The sequence below is a fragment of the Haemaphysalis longicornis genome, unplaced genomic scaffold (assembly GCF_048455015.1).
Source record: "Haemaphysalis longicornis isolate Haplotype H1 unplaced genomic scaffold, Haemaphysalis longicornis Haplotype H1 scaffold_1, whole genome shotgun sequence".
Taxonomy (NCBI): domain Eukaryota; kingdom Metazoa; phylum Arthropoda; class Arachnida; order Ixodida; family Ixodidae; genus Haemaphysalis; species Haemaphysalis longicornis.
Window position 1 is genome coordinate 420677381 of NW_027526203.1, and position 12741 is coordinate 420690121.

General features: G+C 41.5%; 1 protein-coding gene across 1 annotated transcript in view; it reads left to right on the plus strand.

Moving 5' to 3' along the window:
- Positions 1-12741, plus strand: part of Fand (Pre-mRNA-splicing factor SYF1 fand) — a 33224-nt gene that overhangs the window by 8747 nt on the left and 11736 nt on the right. Inside the window, exons 9-16 of the mRNA XM_077687201.1 lie at positions 1146-1218; positions 1302-1380; positions 3684-3803; positions 4564-4664; positions 7415-7490; positions 7585-7671; positions 9743-9856; positions 9934-10020. Coding sequence (XP_077543327.1) covers positions 1146-1218; positions 1302-1380; positions 3684-3803; positions 4564-4664; positions 7415-7490; positions 7585-7671; positions 9743-9856; positions 9934-10020 — 737 coding nt within the window. The remainder of the gene's footprint in view (positions 1-1145; positions 1219-1301; positions 1381-3683; positions 3804-4563; positions 4665-7414; positions 7491-7584; positions 7672-9742; positions 9857-9933; positions 10021-12741) is intronic.

The following is a 12741-nucleotide window of genomic DNA, read 5'->3' on the forward strand; positions in this document are numbered from 1 at the left end:
ACCAGAGTGCAATAAATCTTCCTCTCTTTCTTTTTGATTTGTTTATCGGAGAACGAGCTAGTCTAATCTAAAAAGGGAGCTGACATGAATCACACCATTTGCCGTGCCAGGGGCTAACCGCAGGGCTTTAGTTTATTTGTGCAATGCAAGAAATTGAGGAAGATGAACAGCCATGTCACCAAAAATGATTTAGAGCACGTAAGGTCACTATAAAAAAAAAAAAAACATTGTTCAACAGAAATTTATTGGTATTGGTGATGATGGTATGTCAGCAGGAGATTTTAGACTAGTTTCTTTATCTGAAGTGTCCACTGAAGTGAAGTTTTACCATAACAGTGATGCAGCTGTTACTTGAGTTGAAATTGAGGGAAGCCTAAGAGGATTTATAAAGTCTGTTCTGTTTACCAGTAGTTTGGTTTATTGAGAGTTATGCTTCGATGAGGAGTACTTTGTACAAACGGAAAATACTTCAAGCCTGTTACTCATGGATAGGAGTCTATTGCATATATTATGGAGACTGATAGGAAAAACAGCAGCTTCTGTACTACTTAGCCATGTCATTCGTATACAGCAGTTTTTTTATTTCAAAGAGGTTTGTAAAGAGGTAATTGCAAATGCCTCCATGTGATGTGTACTGGTATTTTACTATTAATCTATTTACTGATATAGCATCAAGCACCATTTCATCCCGTTTGTCAATTAATCTATTTACTGATATAGCATCAAGCACCATTTCATCCCGTTTGTCAATTCTCTAGGAGCAAATGATAATTTATTGCCAAAAATTGCTCAATTTTTTGTTTAGACCACTGAACATGGCAACGAGTGTGTTTTAGTGGTGTAAAAGTAGCTTTGTGTCACAAAGGGAAGCTCTTCATAGCCTGCTATTGGTTTGACAAAAACAGACATATTCTAGCCCTCTAGCCCTATTCTCTGTTTGAGTTGTAAAAAGTGTGCATGGTTGCAAGAATTTGAATTACAGCTGGCTGCAGTACCAGTGTGTGATATTTGAATTGTTCTGTCTCCCATTTTCCCCATGGTGGTACTGCAATTTCTCTGAGAGGCCACGCATAGGTCTCGTCTCATTAAGTTTAAGAGAATGTTTCCAAAGCCGTGCAAATATAATACTTGCAATATTTTCTCAGGTGACCTTGAGCTTGAACTGCGGCTGGCACGCTTCGAGGATCTGATGGATCGACGGCCACTCTTGCTAAACAGGTTTGTTTTGTTCCTACATGAGAAGCGCCTTGTAGAACTTTTTTTTTTTTTGTCACTGACATTTGCTTTCATTCATATTTCAGTGTGTTGCTGCGGCAGAATCCACACAACGTACACGAATGGCTGAAGCGAGTGAAGCTCTTTGAAGGGAAACCTAGAGAGGTACCAGAGTTTGATACACAACTTGCTCATCATAGCACCTACTATAGTCACATTGCAAACTCAGTTTGCTTGTTTATTCATAGTGTTTTTAAAGGAGCCATGAAGAGAAAACACAAGTTTGGTTCCTTCAAAAGATTGCCTTGTTAGAATCATACTGACACCACTTTTAACGTAAACTTCGCTCAAATAAGCTACATAATTAGGAAAAAGGGAATGGCCATGGGACCCACTAGCTCATTTCCCGCAACAGAACCTATGATGTCATATCAGACAGCTCTGCGATTGGCGGAGGGCGGAAAAGCAAACGCAAATTAGGCAGATCTTATGAGCTATTTGCACTTAAATTTAGGTCACATTCTTTTTAAAGCCCGAAGAATGTTGGGACAAACAGTGGAAGTCACGAAAGCACACGTAAACATAGAAGTACCGATGCGTATGCTGCTGTTGGTACTGCACACTCTATGCTTGGTTTAGCTGCACAGGACTGCGGGGCTTTGGGGTTGTTTCAGATGGCACTGGCTGATTGACGCAAGCGGCGATGTCTTACATCACCGTATTTGTCGAGCGAGCACCATGTTTCACAAAACGATTGTCTCCATGAACAAAACAAACCAGGTACAAATATGTTCACAAACAAACCAAAGGCAGAAAGCGGCTTGCCTTGGTATGGTGGCGCCATCTAGGTTCACTAACGGCAAACAAGGCCCTGTGATGTCATTGCAGGCAACGAAAACGCACAATTTAGGGGGACAATCAAAATTTTAACTTAAATTAACTAATTTCTTAGTGAATAAAGCATCGTTTGCATTTGGACAAGCGCTGGGGACACTATAAAACACGAAATCTTTCGAATGACACAAACTTGTGTTTTGTCTTCATGGCTCCTTAAAAACCCACTTGCTGGCAAATCTCTAAATTCAGTTAAAGGCCAGATTGTCAGAACTGGCAATTTGCTGGCCTGAAAATGTTTGTTTATTATAAAGCCGACTTGCCTAGCATGCATGAAGGGGGCCATGCAGACAAAATACAAGTTTGCTTTATTCGAAAGATTTCGTGTTTTATAGTGCCCCCAGCACTTGTCCGGGAGCAAACGATGCTTTATTCACTGAGGCATTAATCAATTTAAGTTAAAATTTTGATTCTCCCATTAAATTGCGTCTTTTCGCAACATCTGCCATGACATCACAAGAACCGCTCTGCAGCCGATCGGGCAGCCTTGTTTACCGTTAGTCAACCTAGATGGCTCCACCATACCGCGAAGGGCCGTTTTCTGCCTTTGACCGTATTTGTGCCTGACTTGTTTTTGTCAAAGTAGAAAATAATAGTTTCGTGAAACATGGTGTTCACGCGACAAATATTGTCACGCAAGACACCGTCACTTACTCCAATCGGCCAGTGTCGTCCGAGACAACCATAAAGTGCCGTGCTGTGCAATTAAAACAAGCATAATGCACGCAGTACCAACAGCAGTACGCATCGGTACTTCTATGTTTATGTGTGCTTTCGCGACTTCCACTGTTTGTCCCAACATTCTTTGGGCTTTAAAAAGAATGTGCCCTTAATTTAAGTGCAAATAGCTCGTTCAGCAAGCTTTAAGCCTTTCCTAATTTGCGTTTGCTTTTGGTGGCCTCAGCCAATCGCAGAGCAGTCGCGTATGACATCATAGGTTCTGTTGTGTGAAATGAGCTAGTGGGTCGCATGGCCATTCCCTTTTTACCTAATTCTATTGCTTATTTAAGCAAAGTTTACGTTAGAAGTGGTGTCAGTATGATTCCAACGATGCAATCTTTTGAATGAAACAAACTTGTGTTTTGTCTGCATGGCCCCTTTAAGTTTCTGTGGCAGTAATAATATCAGTTTCTAAAAGAGGTGGGTGTCCACGAAGTTCCCTTTTGTGTGTATTTGTGTGTTTTTACAAGCAAGTAAAAAGTAAAATATATATACTTATTTCGCAAGTCAAGGTAGTGGGATCTGTGCCAAGACAACAGTGACTCTGAGAAACTCTTTGCTCACAGCTCCCTGTATTTAATTTCTTCAAAAGTTTTTTTTTATTTTAGAAAAAAAGAAGACTTGTGGCTGTCGAAGTGATTTTAAGACCAAAATGAAGCTCTTCAGGTGTAAATAAGTTCTTTCTTTCTTTGCTAGTGTATTTTTATTATAACGCTTGAGCGAGAACTGGGCTTAGGCTGCAGCTCAATGTGGGCCGCTTAAAAACATCGTAATAATGAGCTAAGCCTTTTTCAGTATTCAGTACCTCATTTCCTGTCCTCCCCCCCCCCCTTTTTTTTTTCTTGCATTATCAGATAATCAACACCTTTACGGAGGCTGTCCAAACCATTGACCCAAAACTGGCTACAGGAAAGCTACATGTTTTGTGGGTGTCCTTTGCCAAGTTCTACGAAGAAAACGACCAGATTGAAGATGTGAGTGCCTTTTTTTTACATATTATCATGAAATTTGAAGCTTACATGCATGTCTTGAGGTGAAAAAAGTATAACATGTTAGATCCATGGCTATGAAATAATCAGGCACAATAAGTTTGGCTGTGGCAAAATGCAACCTTAAGTATGAAAGGGAGTGTAGTATATACTTTGCAGGTTTGTAGAGTGTAGTAGTTTGTCATTAGTTTGTTTTAAACTGGATCAGGTTTAAACCATATCTTAATAGTTCCCAGGGCAGACATGAATTGATGATAATGTGTAAAGAGCTGCTCCGATAACTACATACAACTTGCATTGTGCGAGTACCTGTTTTTCGCAACTTGTCGACAATTTGGGAAAAACCAGTCCAGCAGAAAGCATGGGCACAATATTATTGCTTTAAAACATGTACACAGGCAACTGTTTGTTTAAAGCATCTCTCAAAGCCTACTTCAGGTTTACTGTGCAAGGGGTATTTGGTTTGGCTCACTGGAAAATTTTGTGTCTGGCATTATCATGTGACTTACCTGCAGAAATTGAAGATGTAGTGTTTTTGTCTAGTTAATGTAGCAAAGTTCTATTGCTTGCATGCGGAAATAGTGTTCTGTCTGCAGTCCTCATGATGAGAAGCTTTTTTGGTATTTTGCAAGCCCTTGGCAAACGCAAGCATGTCTTTAGCATTGTTCCTACGCTCCCATCTTTGGTTGTACTAAAAGGTGCTTCAGACATCTAAACCCAAGCCTTTTTTTTGCTTCCTATGAAGGCCCGGATTATCTTTGAGAAAGCCACGCAGGTGCCGTTCATCAAAGTGGAAGACCTTGCTCATGTGTGGTGCGAGTGGGCTGAGATGGAACTGCGGCACGAGTGAGTAGCCTCTGCCTGCTTTGTCCGATGTCCGTTTGAGATGCCTTGTTTGTCAGGCTGGACCACCCTAATGTCATCTTCCCGAAGTACAGGGAGGCCTTCAAGCTAGAATGTGTGGGCCACTGCGCATACCATAGTAATGTGGAGAAGAAAATAAGAGTTTTGAGGCTATACTGTAGATTTTCTCCAAATGTTTCTCCAATTTCTAAATGTTTCTCCAATTTCTTCCAAGCTTTATCTATACTGCAAGAGGCTTCTGATACTGAGTAACTGTACTCCGTTTTCTTTACAGCTGTGGTTGTTTACCCGACATTACATCCGAAATGTGTAATTGTCATACAGCATGAAGCATTGGTATTCTTACATTGGCAAAACTTGATGCTGAGGTGAGGGGCTTTGTGGGGTGTATAGTATTGTATACTGTAGTATATACAAGTTTAGTATAGTATTTTTTATTGGAGTCAGGTATACATTGCACTCTGTGATGCATAGAGTGAAAACAAAGAAAACACGCCAAAACAGAAAGACGCATTGGTGCCTTTGTTATTGTTTGTGTCATCCTTAATTGGTGTTCATGTTATTATGATGATTTAATTTAACACTTTCCTGCCCACAGGGAAAGCAGGGATTTTGGGTAGTCTGGCAAATAATTTTCATGAATGGAACCTGCGCAGACGACACGGGACACAGAGAATAGCGCACAGGACAGGCACTTCACACTTTCAACACTTCTGAAACAATTTTCTGTAGGTTGCAAAAAATATGCAGCATACAAGTGTGTGGTGTATTGACACCATCATCATCATCATCACCACCACCAGCACGAGTCAGCGGTATTTGCCAGCTCACACTAAGAACCCGTCTGGAACAGCACCCTGTTCTACGCTGTTCGCCGTCACCGTGGCACAGCCGCCGCAAACCAAATAAACGTGGGCTCGGCCGCACTAACTCGTTGATTGCCTACAATGGTATCGAATTGTAGAAGAGTAAATTTCCTTTGCAGTGGTAATTGTTTCACCCAGGAATTTTTAGTTGAAAAAGAAAAAAAATTGTATAGAAAATTTTTGGGGCAGACAAAAAAATAAGCAAAAACGTCGGTGTTGTTCAGGGTTCGCACAGGCCCTTGAAAACCTTGAAAACCCTTGAATTTAGAAGTGTCAATTTCAAGGCCTGGAAAGTCCTGGAATTTTTAAATGGTCCTTGAAAACCCTTGATTTTTCCAGACAGAGTCAATGGCCCTGTCTTTTCACAAGAATTTAAAGTGTTTGTCATAGATTTTAGGGGTTAACAAATGTGCAGAAACATTGTAACAACCAAGTTTCAGTGTATTGCGTGAAATTACAAGTTTGGTGGATTTTCATTATTACAAGGCAACATTGGGAGCAGGCACTTGTCAATCCAATCCATGTCACGATACAATCCAGTGAAAGCCAGCTTCTGTTCTCTATCTTGCATCTTCCATCTAGTCTGTGGACGCTCGCCCATTGCATGTTTGCTGTGCCTCATATGCTCCATCTGCGTTTGCTTTTACGTGCAAATGGTGGACGTGTACATTGTTCATCCTGCCTTGCAGCAACACTTGCGGATTTAATTTCAGCTGATACTCTTGCTGCCAAAGCAGGAGATGCAGGCAACATTAACCAAGTTTTGAAATCAAACAGTCTCAGCAAACACAAAGGAAAAAGAAAAACCTCTAAATACCAGCCATAAATTAAAAAATAAAGCTGGGGGAGCATTTACGAACCCGTTTGCACCTATCTAAATGTGCACTAATGTGCTTAGGCATTGTGCAATAAAAAAATTTTGCATTTTGTTGGAAAAGTTATAATTAATCCCAGATAAAACGTTAGATTTGGACCTTAAAAATGTGTTTTCTGGTCTTTGAAAGTCCTTGAAAACCCTTGAATTTTTGCTTTTGAAGCCTGTACGAACCCTGGTTGCTACACACAGAAAAAAAAATGAAATATTTAAGATGTGCATTTTATACATGTACTATCAGTGCAAAACTATATCAAAGGCCTAACTGTAAAATTTCTTGACTTACAAAAAGTTAGCACTAGTGGGTTTTGTGCCACTGTGCAAAGCAGTTCTTCGAAACATAAGTTGGCCACACATGCATTGCAGAAAACATTGGTTTTCTGCTCCGCTATTTTCTGTTCGTAGTACAATTTACAGTTTCGATACTTTTTCTGGGGCATGCACTGAACAAGGATATCAAGTTGCGGGCCAGTTTGGCGCACTGTCGCTTTCGGTGCTGAAATCTGATGACAAAAAGTTGTCCTCGGATTCAGTGCTGCTAACGTCATCGAAAAAGTCGCGTGTAGAATCATCCAAATCGCCAAAAATGTGGCGCTTCTGTGGTGCCATAGCGCACAATGTCGATGCCATCTCCATATCATCTGAGTGCCCATCACATGACACCAGCGGTGCTTTAAAAAATCGCGGCATGCAGAAAAGCAAGCCAAAGAGGATGTATGATCTCTACTACTTAGTAGATGGCGCCAACTCTCAAAGCGTACTCAGAAAGCTGCAAATTTGAATAAGATAACGTCAAAATTTGAACCCGAAAGCGTCAATAGTATGGTATCGATTTGCATAGGCGTGCACAGGAAAGTGTTAAATAATTTTAGCAAGCCTTGTACTTTTCGCAGGCGCTTGCATTCTGCTTGCTTGTTTGCACTAGCTTCTGTTAATTTTTAGGCTTTAAGGGAATTTGGTCCAGGCAAGTAATAAATTTTGGTTGCTTGTAGAAACCATGAAGGGGCCCTGAAATTGATGCAACGAGCCACGGCTATGCCCTCCAGAAGGGCTGCCTACCATGATCAGGTGGGTTGCATTTCATTGCACTTGCTCTGTGGTGTCCTTTCTGCTGGCATTTTCTTTGTCAATGGTGACCACTGCGACAATTTTTCTCTTGCAGAGCGAACCAGTTCAGTTTCGCGTGTACAAATCCCTGAAGGTCTGGTCATTGTACGCTGACTTGGAGGAAAGTTTCGGAACATTTAAGGTAAGTTTGTTCGTCGAGTTAGCTTATTGGGAAATGACGCTGACGCGTGGGCACTCGTTGCAAGTGACAGCAAGTATGCAAGTATACCATTGCCCTCCATAAGGGGAGCAGTAAAATACCTATAAGGAAGGGCGTCAGACAAGGAGGCACAATCTCTCCAATGTTATTCACAGCATGTTTACAAGAGGTATTCAGAACATTGGATTGGGAACAGGTGGGCGTAAGGGTTAATGGAGAATACCTCAGTAACCTCAGATTTGCTGATGACGTTGCCTTGTTAAGTAACTCGGGGGACGAATTGCAAAGCATGCTTTCCGCACTGGGCGAACAGAGTAGAACCGTGGGCCTGAAAATTAATATGCAGAAAACTAAAGTAATGATCAATAACCTCGGCAGTGGAAGTGGTAAGCGAATATATCTACTTAGGCCAAATAGTGACACTGGATCCCAACCATGCAACAGAGATAATTAGCAGGATAAGAATATGATGGAGTGCATTCGGCAGGCATTCTCAGATAATGAATGGCAGCCTAGCATTGTTCTTGAAGAGGAAAGTGTAGAACAGCTGCATCTTACCGGTACTCACCAATGGGGCAGAAACTTGTAGGCTAACTAAAAGGGTTCAACTTAAATTGAGGACAACTCAGGGAATAATGGAATGAAAGATGATAGGTGTGACACAGGGTTCTTCACCTGTGTGTTTAACATGATTCTGTACACAGGTACGCTCTCCGAGCTGTCGGCTTCTTTGAGGCCGCTGTTTCATGGGTAATGTGAGCTAATGGAGAAAAAGGTAGAGAGGGCAGGAGGCTGTCCGTGGAAGGGGGATGTCCTGAAGGGAGTGGAGTGGTGAAATTGCAGGGAAAAGCAGAGGGTTGTGCAAAAAGCAAGCATGGCACTCTGGTGCCCTCGCATTGGTAGTCGATTCTCACTGGGGCAACCTACCCTGACCCTCCTTTCATGCGTTCGGCATGACTAGCTTTTTTTATATAGCCAAATCATGCTTTGTGTACGCTATTAATGCCTTTCTTCACGCTCTGTAGCTTCCGCGGGAAATCCTGTGGCTTCGTTTTAAGCAGCATATAGGGATTCAACTGCTGTGTGTGCAGTTCTATGGGATCCAGTGGCTTCAGCTAGTACCAAACTATTCATGTGTCCATTAGTGCAGCAAAATGGTGGGCATATGAGCTCTCAAAATAGTGACATGGGTCTTGCATGTATAAGTTCCGTCTCCTGTCCTGCATGAATTGTCTCTGCCGATTAGTCAAAACAATGCACTGTCTTGTAGATGTCATAAATGAAAAATTTAATTAGCTTGCCAAATTCAGAATGATTTCGTGCACTGACATCAAGATCAGTGTTTGTTTATTTTTCACTCATACTAGCACAGAAACATCTAGCGTACATATGCAGAGCTTAACTGTTTTTACTTTGATTGATTTATTTATTTGGAATGGTGAAATTTTTAGTGAACTTGTTTTACTGATGTGAAAGTTTTTTTTTATATGCCATGATGGATTTTTCTTTTTTCCCTGCTCACTCTGCGGGGTGCACAACATTCAGAACTGCCTGAACCACACCGTTTTATATTGTTGGGATGTGGGTGCTGCTGTGTTATATTCTTACCATTTTTTGGACATCTGTCAGCTGCAAAAGATGACGTTGATGACAAAAATTGTCTGCATGGGTTGCATGAGGTGTTTCTCCATGCCCGGCAATCATTTAATAAAAACCATGCTTTTGTGGACTGTGCAGCCTCTAACAGCGCTATCTCTATCATTTCCAATGAGCAAGCTTTTGCTTAGTTCACTTATTCAGGCATCTGTGAAAAACTGGCCATCTACACAGCATGCCAAGGGCTACTAGGTGGCCGAAACTTTCCTCGTTGCTATATAACATCAAGTTCTCATATGGAGAGTACCACCTGATTTTGTCATGCAGAGGTTTTTGCGGAAGCATTCTAAGTGCTAGTGCGGGAAGTGACAAAGTGATGCAGCTTTTAAATTCAACTGTGCTAACGCGTCACTTTCTTTTTTCTTTTTTTTTTTTTTTTTTTTTTTGCAACTCCTAGTCTACAAAGGCTGTCTATGACCGCATCATTGACTTGAAAATTGCCACCCCTCAAATCATCATCAACTACGGTCTCTTCCTTGAAGAAAACAACTACTTTGAGGAAGCATTTAAGGTAAGAATGACTCTTGTGCGTGACAGCCTGAGTGGATGTTTCATGTGCTGCTGTCACCTTCACGCACAAATTTGCAGGCATACGAGAAAGGCATTGCGCTGTTCAAGTGGCCCAACGTCTTTGACATATGGAATACCTACCTGACAAAGTTCCTCAAACGCTACGTAAGTGTATCCACTAGAGCAGCTGTGGCACTGATGTGCAACCACTGGTTGCTGTCCAGTACTGCATGCAGCTTGCATTGTTGCTGGAGAGGTGCTGCATGAAATTGTTACCTGGGGGTGAAGTGCATATCTTGTTATATAATGGCATGTGTGCGAGCATATTCTTGGCTCACCCTGAACCCTCAGTGTGCCGTTGGATCATGCTCACATCCTTCCTTCGTGCACCTGGTACAGGGAGAAACGGGCCGAATCGGAAGGGGAGTTTAAGTGTTAAGGCGACGCTTTCCATTCACCGCTGTCATTGCCACTGATGTTGCACTCATTGAATAATAGGGGTGTTAGGGTGTGCATGGAGAGTGACTGAGGGAGTGAAAGCACTCAGTCATAGTTGTTCTTGTAGCTGCTAGCCCTGGCTAGCAGCCTCTGTGGCATAATAAGGTAAGCGTAATAACATAAGACCTTTTTCTTGGCCTTAATTCAAAGCATGAGCATGAAACTGTTGCTGAAAAGTTACAAATAAACTAGGTGGCAGATCCCGACTCACCCTTGGTGGGAGAGGGTATCTTCCACAAGACATGGTTCGAAGGGCGGGTTGGCTCTCATTGTAGGCTTAGCGGCACTAGTTCAAGTGGCTTTCGGGGGGTGCGATGGAATTTTCATCAGTTTGCCATTGCTAACACTAAAAACCACAGTTGTGGTACAGCCAGGCAAATGTAAAATGCATTTAAGTGTGTAATAAGCTGGCCTTTTTTTTTTTTTCTTTTTTTCCAATAATATTTATACTTTGACGGTGGTGCTGTCTTTGTAATGGTAGAGCATTGGTGGTTGTGTGGGTGTTATGCTACCTAAATTGCAGCTGCGACAACTTTTCTCTGATGGGTGCAACCAGTCATCATCTGCAGCACAACTTTCTATAGTTATTTTGCCTCTTAATTCGAAAGTGCAATGTATAAGGAACCTTAAACACTGAATTTCTTAACAAGCGCTGCCTTATCGCACACCTCATTACTTGTTCAGCAAATTATGGGCACAGAATTTTAGTCGATTTTATTTGTTAGTTTCAACTAATTCTGTTATAATTGCTACATTGTGCACAGAAAACCAGAAAGGTTGTTAGGCAAGGAGACACTATCCCTCTAAAACTATGCACAGGCTGTTTACAAACTATATTAATGGTAAGAGGAATACGGGAATATCTCAAGGGAAACCTTGAGAGTTGCTGGCAGCATTGTCTTGTTTAGTCTGTTTGGAGATAATTGCAAGGAATAGTTTAGAAACTGCATTCAGAAAGGTCGGTCATAGGCTTAAAAAATATATGAAAAAAACCAAAAGTTATGTCAAACAATGGGGCAGTGAGGCAGCCTTTCAGCTCAAGTAGCAAAATGCGAGAAGAGGTGGATAAATATAATTATCTTGGATAAGTTGTCTGGAGAGATACCATGCGCAGAATTGCTATAAGCTGGGCTGCATTCTGCAAGTGCACTCAGTTAACAGACAGTAGGTTGGTTACTTTTCTCACTAGAAAGAATTCGTGTTTATTATCAGTGCGTGCCTGCTTGTGGGGCAGAAACTTTGGGTCTTGCTGGGCAGTTTGAAAGAAAACGTTGGTTGCATCTAATAGCCATGGTAAGAGTGGTGATAAGAGTAATGCTTAGCTAAGGATGAGAAACGAATGGCAACAAACTTGGGTGAAGGGCATCGTAGCTCAAATTAAGAGAAAGAGATCGAGTTGGGCGAGGCATGTAATGCAGAGGACTGATGACATGTGGACTGCCCCTGTAACAGAATGGCTGCTGAGATGGGCTAAAGGTGAGAAGGGCAGCTGTCTTTCTGACAGCTAATTTAGAGGAAGGATGAGCTAACGAAATTTGGGGGCAAAGAATGGATCCGGAGGATGTGCAGCGTAGAAGTAATCAGCAGTCTATGGGATAGGCCTTTACACTGCAAAGGACATTAATAACGATGATGATAAAGCTCAAAACATTGAAATTGAAATTTTGCTATCAAAGGAGCAAAAAATATTGCAGAAGAAACCTTTTTGTTGAAAATTTAGTCTTGATGTGCTTTCGAATTAACATCATTAAAGTGCCTAGAAGCTGCTCGCGGCCTTTTATATATATATATAATCTTGATGCTGAAAGCATTTGTGGCAGTTGGCAAGTTAACCTGTACAGAACATTCATGGCTGCTCGGGCATAATTCCTCTTAGACCTGAAGACACAAAAAACGTTCTTCTTTCCCTCTCTCCTTTTTTATTTTCTTTGTTTTTTGTTTTTGTTTTTTCTCGTTTGTTTTTAGTTCTGTCGGTGAATCTTAAGGTGACGGTATCTGTGTCGAGTATGCATTCCCCGTGCACTGGGAGGCTGCAACTCCCTTCAGGCCATTTTTGCTTTTTTTTTTTTAATGCACCTTGTTGCCTTAACATGGCACAACTGTGCATGCTTATGAAGGTTAAGGGAAGCTTTTCAAAATTTTTACGTTGATTGTGAGGAGTTGACGAGTTGTTGATCATTGGCAGTAGTTCGTTGAAACAACCAATTTTTATATCTCTATCATTTTGTTTCATGTTATGGCATAATTCAGTTTCATCAAGGCACTGCACCTTACTCAAGTCCTGTCGGGACCATGTGTGCTCCGCGTTAAAATATGGAATGCTTTTGGTGGAACCCAAGCTCAAATACTGTTTGCATGCGTGTGCATATTCCTTGCCTGCTTGCTACC